The sequence below is a fragment of the Heliangelus exortis genome, chromosome 2, assembly GCF_036169615.1.
Source record: "Heliangelus exortis chromosome 2, bHelExo1.hap1, whole genome shotgun sequence".
Classification (NCBI taxonomy): Eukaryota; Metazoa; Chordata; class Aves; order Apodiformes; family Trochilidae; genus Heliangelus; species Heliangelus exortis.
This window is the reverse complement of record NC_092423.1, coordinates 17,728,024-17,753,699: the sequence shown is the minus strand read 5'-3', so window position 1 is coordinate 17,753,699 and position 25,676 is coordinate 17,728,024. Positions and strand designations below refer to the sequence as shown.

At 40.3% G+C, this 25,676-nt stretch overlaps 1 protein-coding gene and 1 long non-coding RNA gene across 3 annotated transcripts in view; one reads left to right on the top strand and one right to left on the bottom strand.

Annotated features, from left to right (window-relative positions):
• The window catches only part of GPR158 (G protein-coupled receptor 158), a 181,054-nt gene that overhangs the window by 62,766 nt on the left and 92,612 nt on the right, over window positions 1-25,676 (top strand). For both annotated transcript variants that reach the window (XM_071735003.1, XM_071735002.1), the window contains exons 3-4: window positions 16,790-16,892; window positions 24,254-24,471. In XM_071735003.1, coding sequence (XP_071591104.1) covers window positions 16,790-16,892; window positions 24,254-24,471 — 321 coding nt within the window. The remainder of the gene's footprint in view (window positions 1-16,789; window positions 16,893-24,253; window positions 24,472-25,676) is intronic.
• LOC139793677 (uncharacterized) lies at window positions 19,012-20,182 on the bottom strand. The gene is made up of 2 exons (XR_011724711.1): window positions 19,974-20,182; window positions 19,012-19,160 (listed from the first exon to the last, which is right to left on the bottom strand). It is a non-coding gene; the product is annotated as an uncharacterized lncRNA (long non-coding RNA).

Below are 25,676 nucleotides of genomic sequence, written 5' to 3'. Positions count from 1 at the left end.
TAGCTCAGGGCTGTCAGGATGCCTCCTGAAAGGCGAGGGCTGTGGAGGGCAGACAGAAGAGGAGCCAGTGCTATGTGGGAAAGCCCAGGAAGGGCATCTCCCAGAGCTCAAGAACTGGGACACCAAACTGCCTTGCCCTTGCCTCCATCTCTGGAGTTCCTTGGCGAAGGATCATGGATCTATACCATCCCTTACTCTCATGAGTGTTACAAAATTGCTCCAGTGAAACACCTGAAAACCTAGAGGGCACCTTGAACAGGAGAGAAGCTTGTGAAATAATGTGGGAGGGGTAAAGTAAATTTTACACTTTGTCTCTACCCAACTACTGTCACTTAATAAATCATTTAGGTAAAGTGAAGGCATGGAAGCACTGAGGAAGTGTGAATGGATCAGTAGTCTGGTAGCCAAAGGGTGCATCTGGGAAATGAGATGCTTTTTCTTAGGCACATTCAGAGACTTGAACTAAAATGACCAGAGACAGGTGTCTTGCACTGATCCTGGCGGAGTCTGAGAGAAAACACTTCCAGAAAAATTTTGAGTGCTATAACAGTCTCTTGGGGAATTTAAGATGAAAGTTTGGGTCCTTTAGTACAAAGGAAGGAGCTAGACCTGTGTTGCCAATTGCACTATGGTAGGTTTTAACCACTTGTGGTTTTTCAGTGCCCAGAAACGTCTGTCTCTGCAGCCATTATTGAACCCACGCTTTAATCATACAGAATTTAGGCTCTCCCTCTCACCAGCGGAGTGGGTTCAGATGGTTAAGTATTTTAAATATGACCCTAACAATTCATATTTTGCAACTAATAGCTGAAAAGTGTATCAAGAGCTTTCCTTCAGCCTGTATCTTATCACTGTAAGTTATCAATATAGGAACGACCCCAGTTTTTCAACAGAGCCACTAGACCAGCTCCACTCAGTTGGTAGAAATCAAGTCTTTGTGATATGTCTGCCACATTATGTAAGTTTTTTAGGGCAAAAAGCATTGTCAGAACTGCATGGCTGCTGGCAGCACCCATGGGCAGAGCTGATGCAGTGCCCTGGAACAGGCAGACAGCAGCCAAGCAAGGGAAGAGGTGTAGGAAGGGTCCTCAGTTTGATCTGCTGGTTAAGATGACTGCAAAAAAACCCACCATGTGGATAGCTGGAAATGCTCTTTCCTGCTTGGAGAAGGATGGCTGTGGTCATTGGTGAGGGCCCCTGGCATGGCCAGACACTGGGGCCTGAGGGCAGGAGAGGACAGGGAGCACAGGAGGGGGGATGGGAGTACCTGTGGCCTTGGCTCCCTGCATACAGTTTTGGCTTCTCTTTGAAACTGAGTATTTTCCTCTTGCTCCTATTGAAACAAGTAGTACTCATGTCTCCCAGGCATGATTCTTAGCCAGGATTTTCTCTGCTTAAGTGGGGAGTACAGTGGATCACAGCCTTTGCCATTGGGTGGGACTGTTGCTATCAGTCCCCTTACTGCTTTCTTGTGATCCATAATAAATAGGACAGAAAGTAACATTGAGCTGTGTTAGGTATTTTTTGGCAGAAAAATTGTGATTCAGTAATGGCCTTTCCCCAGTTAAATGCTGTACAACTACATTCTTATAATTAATATTTAATCGGGATACTAATAGCACTTAATGGAGAATTCAGCTTTTCTGGTGAGACCTTGCTGCATCTCAGAGCTTTGGGCTCTTGTGCTGCTTAGAGAATGGTTGTGTGTGCATTTTAAAATGATACACTGACAGATAGCTCTGCTCACATCTCTGCAGTCATGGTAGAGGAAATGTATTATAACATAAGTAATCATGACTGCAAGTTGTTTCACTCTGTGAAATTTTACAGCACTGACAGAAAAATAAAACCTTCTGAGGCCACAGTCTCTTCATAAGACTGGACAACATATCTGGGAAAATACTAAAATTATTGGAGTAGAACTGCTATTTGCTGTTTCTTTTAAAAATTTTACCTATGAAATTGAATGTTCGTAAAAATTACAGCAAGTTTTGCTTTTCTCTCCTCTCTGACCATTGGATCTCTTAACTGCACCGTCAGGTGACGTAGGTTGATCTCGTGTGTTCCTGAGCATAAACCTTTGGACTGCACTGATAAACAGAAAACCTTAAAGCCAAGCTGTGATTAAAATCCTCAATTTAATTAAATTGAAAGCTACATGTATACAATTAAGAATAATAATGGGGAAAGTCAATCTTCCTGGTGAAGTGAGTCTTGACATACTAGATATTGCCTTTCAGATTTGAATGAAAATGCTTTGAATGTTTTTCTTCGGTTGTCACTCAATCCGATCTTAATTACACTGTAGGGCTTTCCCAATGACATGTTTGTTGAGCTGTATGTAAGTGACAAGATGATTATGTCTAAATGATTGGTAAATGTGTTGGCTTTGAGGGCTTAAATATTTGTATAAATGAGTCTTCCAAAAGCTGAGGGGTGCTTGACATCTCCACAGATAACAGGATAGCAGTTTTGTTATGCACCTTATTTTAGGACTATATTTTCATTGTCGTTTGCTCATTTTGGCAGTTTCTTACTCTATCAAAGCAACCATTAAAATCCAAGGGGCTGTTTCAAATTAAGAAGCAAACAAGAGAAGGTGACAGAATCTCCCATGGAGAGAAGGCATTTCTGTTGTAGCTGTAAGACAAATGCTCACTTTCTGAGAGCAAATGAGAATAAAATAATCCTGAAGGTAGTGTCTTCTGTAAAAGAGGCAATTTGTTTGGACAATATTTACTATAATTCTGCAAAATTATTTTAAAGAATGAAATTTTGTAATAAACATCCTGGTTGAAATCTGCGTGTTCTTAATAATATTCTAGCAATTTTAATTTCTAAGGAGCTGCTGACATTTTCAGTTAAGGACGTGTATAATGAATGTGAATGCCAGGATGCTGGCCTAAAAACATTTAGTAACATTCCCCCAAATTTTCTGTAAATTAAGAAGTGTCTTAGACCAGAAAGAGAAGTGGAATAAAAGAGTATGTGGAGTAGGCCAGCAAAGAGAGGCTTTTAATTGAAACTGTTTCAGGTTGTAAAGGTAGAGAAACCTCCCCAGGAAGCAAACAGGGATGCAGGCTGGAGGGGGAAAAAGCAAATTGAGCTTGTGCATGGAGTGAGATGGACTTTCCCAACTGGTAGGGAATAAGTTAGGAGATTAAAAGTATGGTGGGAGGTAAATAGAGAATTTGCTGTCTATATAGAGAACTCTGGGTGATAACTGAAACACTGAGAATCTCATATTTCAGCTGTGAGTTACTGCTGCATTGAAAATCAGCTAATTTACAGAAAGGGAAAAGGTGTCCCTGGGCTGTGAGAAGTTATGCCCATGGATCTGCATTTTTGAGATGGGACTTTTGAAACCTAATAGCTGTTTTGGTTGTCTGAAAGATGTGAGGCAGGCCATGGCACACCATTACATTCTGAGCCAGATTTTTCTGTAATCTTAATGAAGGTATGAATAGGTATTTCAAAGGATCTTTGGTTTTCCTGGAAAGAGCCTCACTGTTAGTCCTATCTGTGAAGTTCAGGCTGTGTCCATAATCACCCTGGCACTGATCATGGATTTGAGTATTGAATATTTTTAGGAAAGTATTCACTGATATAGTTGGAATTTGAGGAGGACCTGGGAAATCATGGCTAAATGAGTGTTATTTGCTAATGGGCAATAGCAAGAAGGCTGCCCTACCTTCTGATTTTTCTGGAATCTGCTGGAAACTGGCACTGCAGGTGGCTCTTGATGCTACAGTGGTCTTCATTCCCTAGGTTTTATGACATCTTTGCAATATCAACAATTTATATTAAAGCAATTGAGGTCATATTCAAGTATAAAAGCATAATGAAGCAAAGTACATTTGATTCTAGCATCACCAGCCAGTAATTTCAATGAAGTGACTGGAAGCACTGGAGTTGCTGGAATTTTTTTTATTTAAAACAAAGGTACATGACAAAAGATTTGAACCCTTCTCATTTTGTCTTTCAAGTACCTGTTATAATATACATCTTTTGTTCTGTGCAGCTCTGAGCATGCTATTGTGATTCTGAAAATAACCACTAATCATTTCCTGAAGAACTGTTCTTTTTTATAAACTGCTGTGTATTTTCAGCTCCTTTTGACATTAGACCTCTAAAAGCTGGTTTGCCTTTCAAATGGGTTTCCTCAGCTGTAGTTTGAGGTTCAGCAGCGCAACTGTCTTTGAGGATAAATGGATTTATCTGGAAGATTTAGACATTATGAGGTTGGGGAAGGAATGTGAGGGAATGCGATAGTGGATGGGGTCCTTGGGATAATACAATATACTAAATTTTCCCCCCTTCTTCTGTATTGTTATTTTTGACATGAGAGAAACTAAAATAAGAGAAGCTTAACTACAGTTTTTTGATGGAAAGAGATTTTCATAAAAATGCTAGTTCAACTGACATTTTTTTGAGGGCACGTATCAGCTCTGTTCATCTCAGTGCAGAAAAGCAAGGGGAGCAGCCCGGTACCCGGCTGGGCTGCAGCCCCTCTCTGCTCCTCCAGTGATCCTCCTTCTGCCTGCAGACTTGTTGCCATCTTCTCCAGCCCAGATTACATGTTTATATTAGATTGAAATTTTGCTTTATATTCTTATATATTAAAACCAGAAATTTCTGATAGAAAAACCATCCTTTAATTCAAATTCTGAGTTCAGTATAATTTGTGTCTTTTTTTTTCACTGTCTGCGTATTTTATTTTTTTTTTTTTGAGTTTTATAATCGGAGTTCATTATGAGATATGGCTGAGGAGCCTGTAATATATCTCTAGGGAGGGAGACAGTCTTCAGGCTACTAATAATTTCTATGAATACCTGGGTAAAATTTTGTACGATCCTGAAGAGTGCCATTGCAAGTAGTGTTACTGTGTTAAAGTCATCAGTCTGCCAGCTGTGGAAACTGTTATGAGAAAAAGCATGATGGGTGCAGTATATAAATGCCCATCTTTCCCTTTACCTGTGGCAGCTGGAGGTGCTGAAGGGGCACTGGCCCTCCCCTGGTTGCTGGTGGGAGGATGCATTCTGCAGGTGGAGGTGTTTGCATCCTCACTCTTATACATTTGGCCCCAATCTGGGGAACTTTTCCTTCACAAAAATGCTAATTGTTCCAACAAAAGCCTATAAAAATTCATTGAGGAAATAAAGTTATGCATTTACAGTAGATTATAATTTGAGAAGTAGCCAAATGCTGAGTATGTCCAAATGCGTTTCTCAAATTTACTTTAGTTTGAATATAATTAACTTCAGTGCCTATAACATGCTCTGCCAATACCAACATCACTGCCAGTATTAACAGGGTTTTCTTTACAGGCTGGGGTAATTGTAAGTATACCTGTCTCAAATGAGCTAATGAGGATAGCGAAGAGTTGTAGCAAAATTAAAGTACAATTTAGATTGTCAAGTAACCTTCTCTATGTCAGAATACTTTAATAATGCTTACATTTTAGTGAGCAAGGTTCCTTCTTTGTTTTTTTTTTTCTTTGTATTTCCTTATTTCACTGTATTATATTGTATGTGGAATCCACAAACTTCCTGGAATCTATGAAGCAATGACACTACAAATGTGCAATATGTGCTTGCCTCAGAATCAAGAAAACTCTACAGAACCTCTTGTCTTCAAGCCTGGATGGTTTATACATAGTTCACTTAGGGTACAGAAATATGTTTGTGCAATTTACCTTCAGGAAGGGGTTTTTTGTTTTTAATGAAGTCAGTGGTTTAGATGCAATAAATACAGGTTGGTAGGATGGTGGTCAGCTCTGAGGAGGAGTTGGTGGTGGACCAGAAGCTCAACGTGAACCATCAATGTGTGCTTGCAGCTTAGAAAGCCAACCATGTCCTGGGCTGCATCAAAAGAAGCACAGCCAGCCAGTCAAGGGAAGTGATTCTCCCCCTCTACACTGCTCTTGTGAGACCCCACCTGGAGTAGAGTGTCCAGTTCTGGAGTCCCCAGCATAAGAAGGACACAGAGCTCCCGGAAGGCCACAGAGGAGGGCCTCAAAAATTATCAGAGGGATGGAACACGTCTCCTGTGAAGACAGGCTAAAGAAGTTGGTATTGTTCAGACTGGAGAAAAGGAGGCTCTGAGGTGACCTTATAGAAACCTTCCAATATCTGAAGGGAGCTTACAAGAAAGCTGGGGTGGGGCTTTTTACACAGGTGTGTAGTGAGAGGGCAAAGGGAAATGGTTTAAGACTTGAAGAGGGGAGATTTAGTTTAGACATTAGGAAAAAAATTCTTTCCTGTGAGGGTGGTGAGACATAGGAACAGTTTGCCCAAGGAAGCTGTGGCTGCCCCCTCCCTGGAAGTGTTCAAGGCCAGGCTGGATGGGGCCTTGAGCAACCTGGTCTGGTGTGAGGTGTCCCTGCCCATGCAGGGGAGTTGGAACTAGATGATCTTTAAGATCCCTTCCAACCCAAACCATCCTGTGATTCTATAAACTGCAAGTTAATGAAGTTCCTAACCAAACATTTTCTCTCTTAATGTGAGAATTGGGGTTTTTTTTTTTCTATTGTCACCTTTGTAGTATCTATGATTTGCCAACTAAAACCTGTGATTCTGGGCAGGACCTTTTTCTACCTTCACTTGTCCTGGTTTTAGCTTCACTGGTCAGGGACTTGCCACTTCATAGAAACAACAACTGTGTTGCAGCCTCTTCATGTGATTTTGAAGTGAGAGCTAAAAAGTGAGATGATGTGGAGTGAGAGTGGGCTTTTGTGCATGTGTGTGTGTACCACATTATAGCTGGCAGGTCTTTGGTGCTATTGTATAGTGCTTCCAATCAAATGGGTTTAATCTGTCAGATGCAAGGTAAACTTGACATTTGGTTGAGTCTGAGGCAAAATCTCCCAAGCATCTTACTGCCTGCTGAGGTTTACAGATCTACGATGTCCTCCTACAAGGGGTACACTTCTACAATTAATAATAGAAAACAATTTTCCTTTTAATTTTAGCAATGTCAGGAAAGATTCAATCCATCATGCTCTGTGAACCAGCTCCTGGCAGCTGCTGTATAATAGCTTGCTTTCTCTCCAATGGATATACCACGTTACTTGTTACTCATTGGCTCCTGTTTTCATGCAAGATCATTAAATAGAATTGGTGGGTAATATGTACCTTCCTGCCTGAAGGCCACTTTGATTCCTGTGTGCTAGTGTTACCTTTCTGCCCCTGTATACTTGGAAGTAGTTCAGGAAGAAATAATCGCATTGCAGATAAACTTGCTAAATTTTCTGAGAGTCTTAATGGTCCATTGGAAATTGGTGTCCAAACCTGCAGTTGCGTGCTTTTCAAATAGTGTTATCAGTAGTTACTCTGCCAGGGGAAGGAATATAAAATTCCAGAGCTTCTGGCTCCAGAGATTGCTTGATGCTTTGCTTTTGCTTCCTTCCGCAGGCTGGAAGAACTTTATCTTTCCTGTATCTCTGTGGTGTTGCCATCTGCCATTGGGGTTAGCAGGGAACTAATTTTTGAGTTGGTTAAGCCATCTGCCAGTTTGGCACCTTGGTTAAAAAATGGTGTGTTGCTGAACTGAGGGACAAATTAAGACTAAAAGTTTTAGGTTATTTAATCCTCCCATCTTAGATTTAGAATTAGTTTTCATTTTGATGTGTACATTGTTGTACATCTTTGAGGAGTAATTAAATGTGTCTATACTTTGTGCTAAAGGTTAGTTATGCTTCAGATCTGTACAAGAAGAAAGCTGTCCTGCTGAAGATCTCACAATGGAGGAGGGCTGCTACTGAGATTTTTAAGCCACTGTGGCACACCTGTGAGTCTAGGATGCTCCAGCAGACACCCATCTAAAATTTCTGTGGATACAGGAGGTCTCTGTAACACAAGGGTTTCCTGTTTTAGGCAGGACAGGGGTAAATTTGCTTCATATACATGTGTAGACACAATCATTTATTCTCAGGCTTTTAAATAAGAATGCTTCTTGTAGGTCCATATCAAAGCTGGTGTTATACCATGAGATTCAGAGAACATCTTTATAATGGGTGGATTTTGTAATGTTAAATGGAGACTTTCCTATATAAAGAAGTTCAGCTTCAGAAGGAAATGGGAGTTGAGCAGAACAGGTAAAAGTGGATTTTACTCATCGGGGCAAAGGAATAGCCTTTTTGGGCTGAGTGGATACCTGAGGGAAAAATAATGATGGGCAGATAGAAGTATCATTAAACATCAAAAGTAATCATTCAGAGAGAGACTTCCGTGGAATTTATATTCATGGCCAAACCCTGCAGCCCCAGAAGGCAATAGCAGAGCACATGTAAGTCATCAAAACTTCACTGGCTTTGGATAAAAAGTAAGAATCTAGTTTTAGCATAAGGGGGACAGAAGATTTCAAGGTGTCTGTCTTGAATATAGTGGCCTCTACAGGGAGCTGGAGCATCAGCCTTCTGCCTAGCTTTAGACCTAGAAGTGAAGGTTTACCTATAGGATAGTTACTGCTGAAAATTAGGGTATTTTCTCTCAAATCTCGTAAAGGTTGTAAGAAGAAAGCAGGTGTTAGAGCAAGAAAACAGGATTTTATGGCCTACCCTCATGGCTGGTCTCTCACTTGTGTCCTGAATGAGAAGCAGTAAGCAACTAGACAGGTAGTAAGTATATTGCTCCTTCATACTCTAGTTACAACTTTTTGTTTCATATTTGTTACCCCAAAAGTATAACTGTGTCTCGCACAAGCACGTTTTTTGAAACCCTTGTGCTTGCCTAGTGCTAAAGAAGAGGATGAATGAACTACCAAATAGCTGGAAAATAGTGAGTGATCTATTTTCATGGTGCTAGTGGGACATACAGCACCTCTGTGGGACTTGCATCTTGTAATGTGAAAATGTGCAGCTCCAAGCTGTGAATCACAGAATCACCTTGGTTTGAAAAGGCCTTCAAGATCATTGAGTCCAACTGTGAAGATCAATGTGAGGCTGGTACTGCCAAGTAGTGGGAGATTGGGGGCAATTTTTTCTGATGGCAATAATATGCTACTACTTCTGACTGTGATACAACTGTGATAGTGCTTGTACAGCAGCGGTCTGGCAGAAAGTGGTCTGCAGTGTTCTTGGGCAAAAGGAGGAATGATCATGGTGGCTTTGTCAAAAAATCATTGTTTTCTTTGATAGACTAAATTGTGAAAGAAGCTAGGGGATGAGATTGAAAGCACTCAAGAATTTGTTGTTTAACAGAGCTCATATCATAGGTTAAACTTAGAAACTGCTCTGAACTTCAGTTCTGAGGGACACCCCCACCTTAAGGATGGGAGCCTTGTGACTGGAAAATGGAAATATGTTTGACAAGCAGGCAAACTCGAATTCTGATACTATCTTGTAAGGAAGATTAGCTTCTTTGATGAGTTGACATATTGTCAAAATGTAGAGGCTACAGTCCAGAATAAAGCAAAATTAATAAAAGGATATTGATCAAGTTTTGGACACTGCTGCAGGACTTGACTGTCTTCTTGCATGAAAGAAATATACTTCTAAAATGTATCCCACTGATGGACAGAACCTAGCTAAGTGTTTTGTTTTACTGATGACCAACAAGTAAACAGTTTCATTTAACAGACCATGTCATACCCCATTTTCTGATTAAAAAATCCTGTGTCTTTATTTAAGTACCAGTGAGATAGGTATTTTCAATTGCTGTCTACTGCTGCACTAATAATAAAAGGAAAGAATGCTGCAAAATTGAGCAAGGATATTAAAATTCAGATCCTTTATGCAGCTGTCTTCTCAGTCATGTTTCACACAACATACACAAATAGAATTTCAGTAAGAAATTATTTTGTGACTAGGAGCATCATTTATCCAACTTCACATAGTTGGACTCAACTCAAGACTCCTGGCAGTCCTGAGTAGTAAAACCCTTTGAAAAAATGGGCCAACCTGTCCTAAAAGTGGAGTGAATGCCAAGGAACAGGAACATCAAATTATTATAGCCTGGTTTCCTAATGCATTTTCTTATACTGTTACCTGATGTCTAAGGAGGTAGCAGTGCCAGCTAAAGCTTTTCTCGTGACTGGCATTTCAAAGAGCATTCTCTTGTGTCTAGTAAGATGTCCTCATCATATAGAATCATAGAATAGAATCACAGAATCATCATGGTTGGAAAAGACCTTCAAGATCATTGTCCAACCATCAGTCCTACACTACCTTAATCACTAAATCATCTGCAAAAGTGCTACATCTCCCCATTTATTTGAATACCCCCATGGATGGCAATTCCACCACCTCCCTGGGCAACTGGTTACAATGCTTCACCACTCTTTTGGTGAAGAAAATTTTCCTAATATTTAATCTGAACCTCCCTGGCACAACTTGAACCCATTACCTCTTGTCCTATCACTGGTCACTAGGGAGAAGAGGCCAGCACCCACCTCACTACAACCTCCTGTCAGGTATTTGTAGAGGGCAATGAGGTCTCCCTTCAACCTTCTCTTTTCCAGGCTGAACAGCTCCAGCTCCTTCTTCCTCTCCTTGTAAGAGCTTTTTCTGTAGACCCCTAATCAGCTTGGTTGCCCTTCTTTGCACCCTCTCCATCACTTTCATGCCTTCCTATACTGTGGTGCCCAAGACTGCACTCAGTACTTGAGGTGTGGCCTCACCAAGGCTGAGTACCAGGGTGAGATCACTTGCTTGGCCCTTCTAGTCACACTGTTCCTTATACATTCCTTATACAGCAGTTTTCTCACCCTTACTGCACTGCTTGGAATCATGCAGTAGGTTGAAAAAGTTACATATATTTGGTATATGGTAACAAGCACAAAACTTTTCACACCTTTTCCAGTGTGATCACGTATGTCTTGCTGTTGTGTGAGGCAAAGATTCAGTATGAAAAGAACTTTCTTCAATGCAGGTAAGACACTACTCGAGTGAATTAGACTTTGCTCTGAACACAGAGCCAAGCCTGTGCCAATTCTAAAAATATGTATTAATTTATTCTCAAAGCCAAGGAAATCTGGCCATGAGAAAGTGCCTTCAAATTAATCACACTGCATTACTTAATGGCCATAAAATTATCCATCCCTTTGGTGTCTGTTAGCAGGTTCCCCTGTAATTGATGTAGGATTTTCAAGGAGAGGACAAATTGTAATTTTGTTGTTTAGCATGCTAATCAGAAGACAAGTTTGATGTATTTTAAAATTATATTCAGGTTACCAATAACAATTCCAATCTATCCTTTAAAAATATGGCTTTTATTTTTTCCTTTTTTTTTAAGTACCCTGATTGCAGCCTGCACAGGTATCTTCAGCAGTAATGAAAAACTTGTCTTCAAATGCTGTCATTGAACACTGTTTTTGAATAGTACCAAATTCACCTTTCTTGTACTCCCACTGTTTTTTAAGCAAGTACACAAGCTGTATAAATTTCTTATCTCCTCTCTTCCGTTTCTTTGCAAAGTGCTCCATTTCCACCATCTTTTTTCCTGCTAGTGCTTGAATTTTTGTCATGTTTGTCCGACAGTGGGCTGATTAGGTTTGTACCTTGGGACTGATGGAGATGAGAACCAGAAGGGGATCCTATATGTCCTCAGACATAGCCTGGTCACCAAATTGATTCACATAGCAGAAAGGGTTAAATAGAAGGTAAAGACTCTGTAGTTTCTTAAATTTAGTGTTTTCCTTCTTGGATTGTGGATGATTTGACTTTTCTGTTTGTAGGTTGTCAGTAGTAACTGAAGAAAATGAGGTAACATAAGCAACGCATTTCATTTTCTGAGTGCTCTGAATGACAGCTAAGATTAATAAAAAAGCAGACATCATAAATTTAATGATCAACTGTAATTTATAATTGTCTGTGTGACTGAGGTAAGACTTTTCACCATTAGTATTTAGTCTGATCCCATGGCTTAACAATACCAGAAAAATGAAAACTCACATAAAAAGTGGCAAGGAATTTTTAGTGAAACTTCAAACTGTTGCAGCAAATATTGTCCTTGTGGCTACATTTTCTCTGAGCTGAGCTTTCTCTTATTTAAACAATAATTCTTAGTATTTAAACAATTTACTGTACTTGTAAGTTCATTGTTGTGAATCAGAATTAACTCCACTGATGCATTCAGAAGATAGGAGAAAACTACAGGGTCCCACCAAGTAACCTTTTGGTGTAAACCATGAAGTGGCCATCCGTGTCTTATAAATACAAACTGTTGTATTTGAAGAGAAAAAGCTTAAGAATAATGTCATTGAGACGCTGGCTGCCTCCCAAGCTGTCTGAAGGCAAGTGTTGGACCCTCAGGTGATGGATACACCAGGCATTTGGATGTATGGATGTGCTCACTGTTCACTTCTGAGCAGGCTGCAACTGTGGAAAAAAAAAAAAACAGTGCAAATATGCTTCAGTGTCAGAGCTGTCATTGACTTCAGCAGGCAGAATGTCAGTCTGGCTTTTCTTTCATTTATTTTTGTAAATGAGTGTGCTTGACAAGATGGTAAACAGGATCAGAAAGGATCTCTCAGGGTCTGCTCCAGCTGCCATCATGTGCCAGGCACAAAATCACTCTTCTGTACACAGTATTTTCTAGAAATTCCTTATGTGCTGCCCCAAACCAGAGCAAAGAAATGTGGGCTTATTTGTATTATTTTTGCTAAGATTTTTATATCATGACTTTGATCATACTACATTCTTTGAACACAGTCGAACTTAGAAAAGGGAGACAATCCCTTTGCTGTTTGCATGTGGAAATACAGATTGTGAAAAGTGCTCTTTGAAAAACTTCAAATACTCTAGTCAAAGCTGGCTGCATTTTCGGTCTTTTTTCTTTTGATTTCTGAAAGTATTGTTTTAAACCCTCTGCTCCAGAATGCCATGGTCAGATTTATTTGGCAGCTTATCTAAGTTTCCAAATTACATGTAGGACATGGTGCCACAGGTTGTGTCCTTCAAACTACTAGTTATTTTTGCCTTGTTCTTTCTTTTTGTTTTCTGGTGTGTATACAAAACCTGCTGAAATCTTTGTCACTTGATTTCTGGCCTGTTAGATCTGATGAAGGGCTTTGCCTCTTATGCCCAAATATTTGGCTCAGACCTGCAAAGCAATAGCACATGTTTTTAGAAGGATTTATTTTCATTCTGTCAGACAATGATCTTCATCATAATGGATTTTTCCAAATCTGTCTTTTACAAAAAGCAGCATAAAAATGAAAGAATACAACACTTTTAAACTAGTTTAAATGTCTGTGTTTATTCAGGGCCTGTTTATTTATAGATAACTTCAAGGTAGATATGAATCGAGATATGAGTAGAGTCTTACTGAGCTGACTGTATAATTGAAAGCATACTAAGTTAAACTTGGGAGTAATTACATTATACAAATACTGTAAAGCTGAAAGTATAAACTTGCAAGCCAGGTAACAGACAGCTAGAATAAATGTAGTTTGTGAATTGTACAGATTCCTATTATTATCTTTTTAGCAAAGATTATGATAAAGCTGTTCTGAATTGTAACCAAGCCATTTATAATTACTAATGCCTGGAAGTTAAAGCAGTACAAATTCCATTTAGCAGTGTGATGTCCTGAAGGAGGGTGTATGGGAGGAAGGCTCACTTAATAGTCACCCTGCCTTTTTAAACTGTTTGCCTTGATACTTTGTTGCTGGGCTCATAAGAGATGTAACACAAGCATAAGTGGAGCTGTTCTAACCTAAGGTCACTGCTCTTACGAATTAAATAAAGCATGATTTTTAAAAAGCTGATGGCCATTAATGAAGGAAAAAAATTACTCCAGAATATTTACGGTGGTTTTATTCTGAGGGCTTTGCTTCTCATTTATAATGAAATCTGAAACCAGGTCAGTTTTATGCTTCCTTTTTTTGCTTATGTGAAGACTGATATTTTTTACTTTTTTTGGTGGGAAGTTCTTGGCACCGTCTATGATTTTATGAATCTATTATATGGATCAAATCTGAAGTAACTTAGTAGCAGCTTAATATTTTCCTGGCTGTGCCTACACAGTCTGTTGTGCGCTGCTGAGTCTCGGTGCTTTTGGTGATCTTGTTAAAAATGACCGAGACTCAATATTCTGTTAATGGTTTAATTTAATTAATAAGATTGAAGTTGCAGTGAGCAAAACAGCACTGGGAGCATGGGGAGTCTCCGCTCCACTCATACGCACACTTCTAAAACTCTAGAATTATCTTATATTGATTACAATTCTATGAATGTTAAAAAGGGGTGGGTTTACATATATATTCATAGGGATTACATCATGTTATTACAATATTCATGATAGGCAGAGTCTGGGTGGGGTCTGGGCGGAGTCCTCTCTTGGGGAGATATCCGGGGGTTGTTAGGGGGTCTTTGGATGAAGTAAGAAGTCTTCCTCAAACTTGAACCCTTTACCTTTCTTGTTTTCACCGACTTCATTATCTTGTTACAGAGCAAAATTAGACCCTATCCATAATTTTTTCCTTATCTGCTGGTTGTGGCATTTTTATGTTGTCTCTGTGCAGATGTTTGCATTCTTTGGTGCCTCCTTAGCCTTGGCAGTGCCTTGTTTTAAGAACAAGGCCCACGCTTCCATTATAGCCGAGACAGAAGTTCGTCTCCTTAAGGCCTTGTGTTGCTTACACTGTTTTTTGTGGAAAATTATAGGTCTCAATTGCTTTGTCTAGCCCCATATTCTCTTTCTGCTTAGTTTAATTCTGAATTTACTGGTTAGGAATACAAATTCATTAATATCATATATCACAATCTGAAGCCCTTGACTGCTGTGGTGGATGCTGCTGTGGTGGATGCTGCTGTGGTGGATGCTGCTGTGGTGGATGCTGCTGTGGTGGATGCTGCTGTGGCTGAGCTCACACAGCTTTGCAGGACACAGGCTCTGGGTCTGCCACTGGGGTGCTGGGAACCAGGGTGCTGCTTGCCAGGGCAAGGACAGAAGTTGGTGGCATGTGTCTGCTCTGTTTTGTGCAGACACCCACAGACAGCCAGGAAAAGCCCCTGTATCTGGCAACAGAACTCCGATTAAAGGAATTTAGACTTTGCCTGCTAAACCCCTTCTGTACATCAGCAAACCACTTACTCAGTTTACCTATAGCCCTTATCACCATAATATTTGCTGCCATTGCTTAGTATATTAACTGTTAATTTTTTTTTGTAAAAAGAGGGGAATTTTTCCTGTTCAGGAAAAATATTTTCCCCATATTTGGCCACATGATATTTAGTGTACTTCCCAGCCTCACTGCTGCAATTTCTTAAAAAAAGTGAGGCAGTAAATAATTCTGTTTCTATACAGTGTTGAGCACAGTGCAGTTTCAGAGTTTGAAACTGAAGCTAGGGGGATCAAAGTTTGCCTTCTCTCAACGGTCTTATGTTCTGGTTCTTGTTACATGTTTGCATGGAATTATTACAGACTGTAAGAAACACAATATAAATAATGTTTTTTAAACTGCATTACATCTGTCAAACTGGCAACAAGGACAATATCCTAGACCAAGGAAAGATAACAGTTTGAAATATTTCATTCATCTTTAAGTTCTAGAATGGTCAGCAACAACAGAAGTTAGAATTTTATTCAATGTGAATATTGGATGTATGTGAAATGATCATCAGTAAAGTATTTTAATGCAGAACAGATTCATGAGCCTGGGACATTTTATATGAAGAATTTGTGCAGTATGAATAGATTATGGGTATGGAACTAGGGGTGTTGTGCTTGCAGCATTCAGTAGAAGCTACTTCTTTTCTTCCTTGCCTTCCAAAAGAAAATGCAGTCACTATAGCACTGTGTACCTTCCCATTACAAAACAAGAACCCAGAAAGGCAAACAAAATTATCCCCAGAAAATTTCTTTTTACTTCTTTAGAATCATAGAATGGTTTGGGTTGGAAGGGATCTTAAAGATCATCTAGTTCCAACCCTCCTGCATGGGCAGGGACACCTTCCTGTAGATCAGGTTGCTCAAGGCCCCATCAAACCTGGCCTTGAACACTTCCAGGGAGGGGGCAGCCACAGCTTCCTTGGGCAACCTGTGCCAGTGTCTCACCACCCTCACAGGAAAGAATTTTTTTCCTAATGTCTAAACTAAATCTCCCCTCTTCAAGTCTTAAACCATTTCCCTTCGCCCTCTCACTACACACCTGTGTAAAAAGCCCCACCCCAGCTTTCTTGTAGGCCCCCTTCAGATATTGGAAGGCTTCTATAAGGTCACCTCAGAGCCTCCTTTTCTCCAGTCTGAACAATACCAACTTCTTTAGCCTGTCCTCACAGGAGACGTGTTCCAGCCCTCTGATAATTTTTGAGGCCTAGGTTGGATTTAGGTCTGCATCCATTTTCTGTAACCAGTTTGTTTTGATGGGGTGAGTCTCCACTCTGGGATGGTTGCCACTGAGGCAGGGTCACCAGCACGTGCTGCCTACAGGAGGCTGGTGACTTGGTTGCAATTTTCCACATTCTTGAACACATTGCATGAGCTCCAGCTATCAGAACCCCACCTGCTCTCCTAGGGAAAAGTGCTGAAAACTCTCTAGAAAAAAGCTTATCTGTTCTGACATCCCACCTAGAGCCAAAGTACAAGAGTCAAATTTGACACTTCATTGGTTTATCAGTGGTTTATTTAGCTGTCTTTGCACTTTGGCAACGAACAAGAAAAAGAATTAGAGTAATATGCAACTATGGGAAAAGTCACTGAGAAAATACCATCAAACTGGAAGGGATGCCTGTTTATTCTTAGAAGTCTGTTCGCAGTGTCTGGTAATGTTTTTATGCTTGAATATACATCTGAGTGTATTGTTGTATTATCATCTGCATGACTTTTCTTTTTTTCCTCTCTCACAGTGCATGCCAATTAAAGGCCTTGGATTTGTGCTTGGAGCCTACAAATGTATTTGCAAGGCTGGATTCTATCATCCAAACATCTTCTCAGTGAACAGCTTTCAGAGTAAGTGCCTTTGCTTGAGTTAAAAAAAAAAAATTAAAAAAAGAAAACAGCTAGCATTAATAATGCAGGGCTTCTTTTTATCCTCATCAGAGTTATGCAGTAAAATCCCAGTGGTTTGCAACTCTTGGATTATATAATCACTTGAGGAGCTAAAGCCCTTTGGTTTGTCGTTCATGATACTCTTGAGGATACTGTAAAATATACCCACTTGAAGAATATTTGATTTGTAAATAAATTTAAAAACATGAAAAGAAGTCTTGCTGTGGGGAAAGAGATTTCTTGTGTTTATGCTCAAGCACAAGTATTGAGGAAATTAATCTTGTAATTTTCTCTTTGATTGGGGTATACTATAATTTCCTAACCTCTAGCTTTGTGCAGGCTTTAATTGTTTTCCTTTTACTTCGTTGGCAAAGGAGAATCCAAACAAGCATCCAAACTCTTAACACATATTCATGGGGAATTACAGATGGGTCAGGCCTGAGGGGCTGGGCTGTATGATACAGATGATGTATATAGCCTTCTCTTGCCCAGGACTCACATTGCTAGGGTACTTCAACTGACTTGCCCACAGTAAGGGAAACAGAACTCAGCTGATACTTAGCAGGGAAAATACAAAATCTCCACATCCGAAGTTGAGGTTTATAATTTTTATCATTAGACCAAAGTGTGAGCACTGCACAGATTTTGTGCCAAGATTGTTGCAGTCACACTATTAGAGCTCATGCTGCAGTCACACGTGTGAAGGTGTTGCCTGAAGGTGTAGCAGGCATCCTTCTCTGCCTTCTGCTATTGAGTGAATACCATCCGCAGCTTCTTTGCACCATCCTTTAGCCAGAGGTTCATGTTATCAGCTCTCTGCTGTAGGAACAATTTGTATGAGATGCCCAGGGAATGGCCATGAGTAACTTTCACCAGGTTTGGTCCAGGACTCTATTATCTCCTGCCTTGTATGAACTGTAGAAATACCTCTAGTAGTATTCAACACTTAACATGCAACTGTGTAATACTCACAGATATGTTTTGTACTGGTAAATCATGTGCATGCTACAACACCCAGTAAGTGGATTAAATAAATTATTTTGTGTGGACTTAAAAGCTGCAAATATAGCTTCCATGTTCCTTCCTGTAGTAGTTAGTCATGAGCTCTCCTTTCTCATATAAAAAGTGATGGGGGTTAAGTAACTTAATATTAGCTAAGCTTTAGAATCCCTATTTGTTTGCATCTCTGAGTACCATATTAAATATTTTGATCTGTATCATGGGCTGGCCTATTTTTTGTTGATTTGGTCAGGTTTGGATATTGATTGGCCAAGATACCTAACCCTAAGTCAGTAGGTCTCTCTATATACACACAAATACACATACGTATGATATACATATATATGTCATGCCTTCTGAATATATGTAGCATAAATAGCACAGTGTGTTTGTGCAATACCTTACCTGGTGAGTGTTTGTTTCTCTTCTCTTTTCATAATGTGGAGTGTCAAAGAAGGGAGCCTTGTGATAGTGCTTTTTCTCTGGGGTGTGTGAATCTTTTCATAAAGTAAGGATGATATTTGGATCTTCCTGCAGTGTAGTGAGTTACAGGAAGAGTTGGAATTTTAACTCCTTGAATGAGCAGATGAAAACAAATCATTCTTAGATTTCTATCATACCAGATTCCACAGAACACACAGAAAAATTGTGGCTAGAAATCATAAGAACACTAGGCATCATTAGCAATGAGATTTTATTTCCTATCAGCTGTCTAAAATGTATATTCATGGTATGAATTAGTCACCTAGGTTTTAGCTGCAGTCAGCAGTGAGAGTGTGGCTCCCCTGGAGAGTAATTCTGTTGCTTTAGAAAGGCAGAATGTCTCCAGGTGGGAAAAGTAATTATTCAGGCAAATAATCTCTTTTCTCCATTTACTGTAGAAGGAGCAGCCTTTATAGCTACCTTAGATTGGGCTTAGATAGATCTAGCCCAATCTAAATAGGTAAAAGAATGAAATTTGTTTCATGAAACTGTTTGCAGATGTTGATATTTTATGGCATGTTATTACCTGATCCAGGACCACTTTGATTTGAGCATGTGTTACTGTGAGCTAACATAAACATGAGTTTTGAAACAATCAGAAATAAAGAGTTGCTTTAATTTATCCAGATGCAGCTCAATCTGCCAAGCTCTATAGGTGATTTTAAAAAGTGAACAGTGGGACAGCTAGTGTGAGGCTTGAAGAAAAAAGTGGTTCAAAGGAAATTAGCCTTGTCACCCAGCTGTATTCTGTAAAAAGAAAAAAAGGAAAAGATGACATGGTTAAAACAGCTCTAGTACATAATTGGAGGTTCAAAATTATGCTTTTACAGGAATTCTAGACATGAATCCTGCAAGCAGTTTTGACAGAAACTGTCTGACCTGAAGATCTCTTTGTGGAGATAGGTTGGTGAAGTCTGATGATGAAAGAGATGAGACTGAGTAGAAATGTTAAATCCTTCAGAAAGTATTCCTCAAGGAAGAAAATAGAGACAGGAAAGATTTGCAGGTCTCAGGGTAAGAAACAAGAGTGTGTATGGATAGATAGAGATGTAGAGAGATAGGAAAATGGATCAGTACTGTATTCTGTGGACTGAATATTTTGATCATCTTTAGATTGATGCATTTCTCAATGGCACTGGGATCGTGCACCACAGCACAATATGGTTAACTTCAGTAGCACACTGCACCTGAAGTGTCAATCCTAAGTGAAGGCAAGGCTCAGATGTATGTTTTGACTTGAGTCTGAGAAGTGGATGTGTAGGGATGTTGGACACTGCCCAGCTTGCTAGTGGGAAAGCTTAAACAATTGCTTATTGTCACCAGTTACCTGGTTATAGCCAATAATCAAGTGACAGATGCTCTCTACTATCTCCTCAGTACCCTTCCAGGGAGGGATAAGAGAGGAAGACTTTAAGGGTGGGAAAAAAACCCACAACATAGAATAGGTTTAATGATATAATAAATAGTAATAATAATGATGATTAGGGTGAATTACATAGATGTATTTACAAATATGTAAATGTGGAACCCGTGCTCCTCAATCAGTAACTGCTTCCTGACCAGAAAAGTCCCAAACTGGACTCAGCAGCAGATGGAGGTGTCTGAGTCCAGGGTTGTGGGAAGAGTCCACAAAAACCTTGGAGCATCCGAGCTGCTCCTGCTCGGGGAGGCAAGGGAGAGGGACCTGTCAGATGAACCAAGCTCTTCTCCGGCAAGAAAACCTCACACCGGCCCCACAGGGCTCTCTCGGGAGCCATTTTATACTGAGCCCCACGGGCAGGAGCGCTGCGATTGGTCACTGTGGGTCACCTGACCCACCCTCGCCTCCCCACAGCCGCCGCTGCTGTCCCCACTGTCACTGTCACAGCCACGGTCACTGTCACGGCCACGGTCATTGTCACGGCCACGGCAGAGGCCGGTGGGGCACAGAAGGTCTCGGTTCAGTTTAGCCCGAGGCAATTTTTACCCTGGTGCTCTCAGATCAGATCTCTTGACGACCTTCTCTGCCAGCTCAGCCGGGGTTGCTGAGTGCCGGGTGTGCTGGGTGCCGGGGGTGCTGAGTCCCGGGTGTGCTGATTGCTGGGGGTGCTGAGTGCCGGGGGTGCTGAGTGCCGGGGGTGCTGAGTGTCGGGGGTGCTGAGTGCTGGGGATGCTGAGTGCCGGGATGTGTAGCAGTGCAGCGATGGCTCCGCTGGGCCAGGTCCCGCGGGTGGCTCCGATCCGCGGTGCCGCTGCGGTGCTCCTGTAGCAAGCGGCTGAAGTGGGCGTGGGACCGGAGCAAGGATGAAATTTAGACTCTTGGTTAATAGAAAGCAGGTAGGAGACCATCTGGAGAGGTATCCTACCATGGAGAAAAAAGGGAGTTTCCCTCCCAAGTCTGAGTTTGTTCTTCAGGACCAACCATGCCAAAATCTGTAAAACCTTCTAACTTTTGCTGCATTAGGGGCCTGGGTACTAGTAAAGCACTGAGTTATTGCCATATATCCAGAATCTCTTCTGAGGACAAAACCTGATTTTAGAAAAAGATGCATTTCATATATATAAGTTGCATTAACCTTTGAGTGTTTGAGTAAATGGCTATGCACTTTCTCCTATCGTAGCATTTTTAGGTAGCATTTTAGTATAGGTAGAAGAGATAAACCATTTTAACATTTTGGTAACACTCTTCTCCAAAACATTTACCTTCCCTGTGTCACAGGGTAATCAGGTTTGCATTGGAAGATCCTTAGTAGAACAGCAATGCTTTGCTCAGCCTAGAAGTTATTTCTTTAGCAATACATCATCCATATATTGAAGGGATTCTGCTCTGCTCTTGCTGTTCTTGCTGATGTGGAATGTGCCCTGTTCAAAACACGTGAGCACGAGAGGTGTCTGTTTTGCTTGAATATTGGACTTTACTGTCTTTACAGTGCTATAGTCACATAAAAAGTCCCAAGATGGGTTTCCAGTTGAACAGGAATTCTGTTTTTTACACCTGTCCTTTGGTTTTGGTTCTTCAGCATAACTCACATGAGCAGATCTTTGCATGTATGAAGGCTGTGACTGATTTCAGGGATCCCTTACTGCGGTGAGGATTATACCTGTGGCTGATTACCAGGTGTTGATGCTAGCAGGTCCAGTGGACACACTCTGAGTTACTGGAGCATTGCTGACACTGCTGGTGTTGTTCCTAATGCTGTAATAGGAGAGGGACAAAATCAGTCTTTTGTTCTGCTCAGAACTCAGCATGTGCTGTGCTGCACTCTAGGGTGCAGGATGATTTTGTTTGGGAGTAGCAAACTCTGCCCTGGCACTTAGTCTGTGGTGCTGTTCTTACTTTGCTGGATGATCTCAGCTGGCAATGTCACAGCTGCTGAGGCACTCCTTGCATAGCAGAGTGTGCTTAAGAGAATGGAAGATGATGAAGTTGCCCTCAGGAGACCATTTCAAAACAGGTGGGCTGATCAGACACAAAAGATAAGTCAAGAGTAGAAGAGGGAAGAACTAAAAGAAAAATAAAATAGTAGAGGGGACATAGTTGAATCATTTAAGCATTTTGCTTTGCTATTCCAGTACTCAAGAATTTTTCTTATTATACTTCATATTAGTTTATGTCCCTGTTCCTACTTTCAACCAATTATTTGTTCACCACTCCCTCTATTTCATCCCCTTTTCACTATGCCATTGTTTTATCTTAATTTTTTTTTCCTAGAGGGAAGTACTTTTTTATACCTTCCTCATTCTCAGATTGAACTCCTGGAATAGTCAGTCTTTCAGTGTTTGCTTCCATCTCATTTGTATCAATGCTAAAACCACTGCTGCCTTGCATGAGGAAGAATTGGCTCCTTAACTCATCTACATCACCAGTGTTTAAAATCTCTTGCCATATTTTGGGGAGAAAAAAATGGTTTCCTTCACTGCAGGAGGCATGTGTAATCCCAAAGAGCTGCTGAAGTAGTAGGAAGCACAGCACAGTGAAGTCATAGGTGATGGAAAGACAGGTTGACATGAGTGGAGATGTTGAGAAAATGAAGTGGAAAACTCTGACAATAGGTAGTGCACTTTTGATGTGAATAAAGAGATGGCAGGTAGGAGAATGACTTCTGTCTCTGATAGAGGACAGTGTGGGTCTGTTGATCTAGCTCCAATTCAGAAAACAAAGATAAAATGTTATATATGGAGAAGGTGATTTCTGGAAAAGAGCTTGGAATGATAGCTTGCCAAGGTCCAAGAGTGTTTGCTCTGAAAAGAAGTTCCAGTTCTATACTATCTTCAGAATTAGTATCCATAGTCTCTTGGGATGCCCAAGCACAGTTATTTTTCAATGTTTCCGTTCTTGCCCACACAGTCTGGGTCAAAAAGACACAAGCTCTCTTCTTTCTGTCACTTGTAGCTAAGAAAATCTGGCTACCAGCGTGAGTCAGCACTACTCTGCTATATTCAGGTTTAAAACATCTTCGTTTAGATTAAAACTCCTCAGAGAAATCCACAGCCTTCATGAGAAATACCAGCCTGTTCTCTGCTCACTACAGGATGTGGGACCCAAGCATCCCACACTGAGGGCAAGAAGTGCAGGCCTGCTGGAGCAGCATGCCAAATGAACACACCTGGGTAAACAGGCTTTTTGTCACTTGTCCAGGCTTTGCCTGTCAGCAGGTGTGTGCTCCTTGCATTCATCCATAGAATTGAGAAAGCAAGAAGCAATTACCTGTGTAGGTAACCTACAGCTTCAAACGATTCAAACTAAAATTGTGAAGTGAGCTTCATAAGCCAATATTGAATAGCCAATATGGAATAAGCTGTCTCTTGAAGTAAGACCAAGCAATGTCTGATTTGCTGCTTTCACTGGCAGAGGAAGAGAATTTTGATCAGAGATACAGGAGTAACTATGTAGTCTTGTGAGAAGTAAAAGAAGTTACCACACATTTTAACACACTGTTGATTTGCCTTCAGCCACATTCTCTTGTTTCTGGAAACTCCTAAACCTGTCTCACTTATATTAAACATCTTCAGCAAATTCAGTTTTCCTCCTTACTGAACAGTATTCTTTTTTGCCTCCTTTTTCTTTCACCTTTTTACTCCACAAATTGCCTGTAGGGTAAACAGTTTTGCAGGGTATTAACAGGTGAGTGTTTATGGATCAGTAAAAGCAGGACTCCCCCTGGCTGCTTTGTTGGTGGGTTCATTTGATGGATGAGAGGTCAGCTCAAGAATCATTGATCTCTGTAGACAAAATACTAACTTGGCAGTAGGTTTTCCAGATTTTCTGGTGTGCTTGTGTGGACAATCAAAAATTATATTTGGTGTAAGTGCACTGATTTTGCCTTGGGGACAGAAGAACGCATACATGCAAGAGCATGCTGAACAAATGTTAATTAATAAGGGTTTTATCTAATTTGAAGCAAATTAATTGACTAGATAATATCTTTTTGAAATTGAGGAACAATCCAAAAGAGGGTCGGAGCTTGTATTGAGTATATGAAGTAGTTAATAGGTCTGCTCTTCATGTGTCTGTGTAAAATCCTTTCCTTAGTCTCAAATATTTGATGTAATTTTTTTCCCCATTCAAAAGGCTTCTCCAAAGAATTTCTGGCAACGATTTAGCCCACTTTAAATTCAATGGGAAAGCATTTGGCATTTAATAAGCTCTCTTCCCCTCATGTCTAAATTGGCCTGCATTCTCTGAACATGGCAAAAGAAGGTGAAATGACAAAAGCAGCCCTGGTAAGCCATTTTGGAACTTAATGAAAGAGGCCAAAGAGGGAGGGAGAGTCAACAGAGGACTAGTTTGCTCCTGTATGGATGAACTGCCCGTACTGTACAACTAAAGGTGTCTCCCCTTACCCTTCTGTCACTTCCAGAAAAGGATGCAGAAAATCGCTTTTCTGGTGGTGAACTGTCAGAGGAAGTGTACACTTGCCTGCCCTGCAGGGAAGGATGTTCTTACTGTACAGATGATACTCCCTGCTATGCACAGGAGGACAAGTATTTACGGCTGGCTATCATCTCATTCCAAACACTCTGTATGCTGCTGGACTTCATAAGCATGCTGGTTGTCTACCATTTTCGCAAGGCAAAGGTAAGCAGAATTTTTTTACTTTGCTATTCCTGCTCATTTTGTGGTACAGACTCTTTTATTGTAGGTGTATAGCTTCTCCTTTTGACAGTCAATTTCTCAGGTTCTGAACTTCTCAACCAAAAGAGTGGATGGGATTTCCTAACAGGAATGCTTTTTTTTTTAAGTGTGGAGGTGCCTAATTTTTCATGTAATTTTTCAAAAAAATGTAGACTAATTTGTGTCACCCAGTGAAATCTGCTTACATGTATAATCAGCAAGAATCAAGGAAGCCTTTGATGTTTGAAATAATTTTGAAAAAAATCATACCAATTTCAGGTAGCTAGGGAGGCATGTGGGCATTTATAGTGTTGAGTTCTTGAATGTTGCTGTTTTACCATAGCTGGGAATGATGTTTTTTTCCAATATATTTGAGAGACTAGCTGGAAAAGAAAAATATCAAAGAGAAGTCATTCTAAATAATTCTAATCCGTAGAGAATTTAAGCTTGGTTCTATGGTTAAAGATTTTTATTTCTCTATAGTAGGAATATGTTAGAAGACTGCCTGTAAATTGCTGATGAAAGCTGCAGTTACTACCTACTGAACTTTCTGCTTTTACCTAACTCAAAATCTTTTAACATAATATCTCATGGAATCTTGCTGTTGCCCCAGTAGATGTAGAATAATCTCTGAAACTTCCAATTTACTGAAAAGAAATGAAGTTGACACATATTCAATACCTACATTTGGAAGAGGTAGGTGTGCACACAGTTGAAATTAATAGCTTCACCCACGTTCAGTAACTCGATAAGCATTTCCATTTTGGTTTTTGGAACACTTGATCCCACAGTCTTCCTAATCCTACAGTGTCTGTGTTACAAATGCATGGCTCAGTTTGAAAGACTTTAATATCCTGGCAGGAAATAACAGAAGGAGCAGTAACATTCTTTTTTTCCTCTTTGGTTTCTGACAGAATCTTTGTATTTGATTATATTGCATAAAATTATTCAAATTACACGCTTAATTGTATTTATCAAGGTTTTCATTATGAAATGTCTGTTGCAGGCATCTGTAGTTGCCTAACATTAAACGAGCAGAAGAGACAACATCATGAAAATATCATTCCTTTTGAGAAAAAGTCCTTCTAGACCTACAAAGTGAACAGAATAGATTATTTCATGTGCAAGTTTGGCTTGAATTTTTTTTTCCACACTGAAATATTGATGGT